This window comes from Danio rerio, chromosome 5, assembly GCF_049306965.1.
Source record: "Danio rerio strain Tuebingen ecotype United States chromosome 5, GRCz12tu, whole genome shotgun sequence".
Lineage (NCBI taxonomy): Eukaryota > Metazoa > Chordata > Actinopteri > Cypriniformes > Danionidae > Danio > Danio rerio.
In genome coordinates this window covers 74,517,501-74,520,000 of record NC_133180.1, presented here as the reverse complement: position 1 = coordinate 74,520,000, position 2,500 = coordinate 74,517,501, and the positions used below count along the sequence as shown (strand labels likewise).

Here is a 2,500-nt window from a genome sequence, read left to right as displayed (position 1 = left end):
GCTGGTTTTGGCTGGACTACCAGCTTGGCTAGGCTGGTCAAGCTGGTTTTAGCTGGTCATTTCCCAGCCTGACCAGCTAAGACTAGGCTGGAAATGGAAGTGGCCAAAACCCCTCTAAAACCAGCCTGGTCGACCAGCTGAAACCAGCCAACCAGCCTAGGCTGGTTTAAGCTGGATTTTTTTTTAGCAGGGTTAGCAAAAAACAAACAAACAAAAAAACTGCCCTAAAACAATGTCTATTGTGAAAAGTGCTACACAAATAGTCCATAACTTAAATGAAAATGAATAATGTTTTATAGTCATGGTAAGGCTACACGGAATTTCAGACCGAGTATTCAAAGTAGCGTGGTAAACAATCTTACCGTGTCAATGTTCAAAAAGGAACGAATGAGCGAATATTAAACAACTTTACCTCAGTCAAAGTATGACCGTACACTCATCAAGACTGTCTTTTATGTGGTGAATTGGCCTATAGTGGATGGGGTGCATACGGAGGAGGTGCTTTTGGAAGGAGGAGACTGGAGATCTGCTCCTCCAGTCGCATTGACCAGCTCACATTAACTGCGATCGGCTGGAGTCACAACGCCTCGCTCCAACTTCCAGGATTTGCCGAGATTTTTTCCTTCTCATCGCAAAGCCGCTCGGTTTTTTTTGTCTGTTTTGACGAACACCTCCTGCATTCTCCATCGGATAAACAGCACGATGTTCGCTCGCTGACCTGTCGTGTATGTTTGCATCCGTGCATTGCTCTTATTTTGCTGGAGATTTGTGTTTTTTAAAGATACAAAGGACGCGGTGGATTGACGGAAATCAGAGGATTCGCTCGTCGGATGGAGGACGTCGATTAAACACCAGCAAGAACGCGGACATTTATCCTCGCACTCGTGGCCTGTCGGATATATGTTATTAGGTGGATCTTAATTCCATCCCATTTGAGAGTGGAAAATTAGGACAAGTCGACCTACACCCCTCACAAAGGGGTTCCGCGCAGCCGAGCGTATACGGCATGTTGTTGCTCCGTATGTTTTCGGCAAAACTGGCACATGCCTGCGTGCAGCTCTCCTTTATTTGAGAGATTTTTGGGGGGATTTGTGTTTCTGAAGTAGGCTAAAAATACAGTGTTTAGCCAACAACATAGAAAAGTTAGAAAACTCAACATTTCCTATATAGCTCTTTATTAGTTTATATGCTATAACTTTGTAACTTATTCTCCAAGTTGATCTTTCTATTTTTCTCTCATAACTTGGTGGCTGATCTAAATACTGCGACGAATTTCGCCGAGTGTTCATTCCTGATGGGTACAACAAGACCCAGCTGACGACTCTTGAACCTTTACACTGTTTACCCACCTTTGTAAACATTCACAAGTAAAACACTCGTGATTCCGCGATGGAGCTCTTCTCCAGGAATGTGGCCGCGTTTTGGATTATCCTGCTGGAGTTCCTGCTCGGATCAGTGGCGGAGGAAGGTAACTCACTCATTTTATTACACCAACTACCTGTTGGCTGCTTATAGAGATTGAGGTAAAGTTGGTTTTATGTACACACATTCAGACTTTCTCCTTAACCTCTTAAGGCCCAAGGTGTTTTTGCATGCATTTTTTATATTTCCTTTTGCTATTTGGGCTTATTGGAACCAAATTGGAATAAAAATCTAAGTATCATCTTTTGATATGATGTATGGATATAATTTTTCTCTATAAGTACATGTGGACTTGTGGTCCAGATTTACATAAAACATTTTTCCCTGACTCTTTTAAATGCATGTATGTATATATGTGTATATATATATATATATATATATATATATATATATATATATATATATATATATATATATATATATATATATATATATATAGCATATATATATATATATATAGCATATATATATATATATATATATATATATATATATATAGCATATATATATATAGCATATATATAGCATATATATATAGCATATATATATATAGCATATATATATATATATATATATAGCATATATATATATATATATATATATATATATATATATATATATATATATAGCATATATATATAGCATATATATATATATATATATATATATATATATATATATATATATAGCATATATATATAGCATATATATATATATATATATATATATATATATATATATATATATATATATATATATATATATATATATATATGCTATATATAGGCTATATATAGGCTATATATATATATATATGCTATATATATATATATATATATGCTATATATATATATTTATATATATATATATATATATATATATATATATATATATATCCTATATATAGCCTATATATATATATATATATATATATATATATATCCTATATATAGCCTATATATATATATATATATATATATATATATATATATATATATATCCTATATATAGCCTATATATATATATATATATATATATATATATATATATATATATATATATATATAGGAACTTGCTT

General features: G+C 32.4%; 1 protein-coding gene and 1 long non-coding RNA gene across 3 annotated transcripts in view; one reads left to right on the top strand and one right to left on the bottom strand.

Moving 5' to 3' along the window:
• Positions 1–2,500, bottom strand: part of LOC141385684 (uncharacterized) — a 143,269-nt gene that overhangs the window by 66,794 nt on the left and 73,975 nt on the right. The gene's annotated exons all lie outside the window — the stretch shown is intronic.
• Positions 555–2,500, top strand: part of ephb4a (eph receptor B4a) — a 91,577-nt gene continuing 89,631 nt past the window's right edge. Inside the window, exon 1 of one of the 2 annotated variants that reach the window (XM_021476001.3) lies at positions 555–1,468. In XM_021476001.3, coding sequence (XP_021331676.1) covers positions 1,390–1,468 — 79 coding nt within the window. In that variant the 5' untranslated portion in view covers positions 555–1,389. 2 annotated transcript variants of the gene reach the window in all.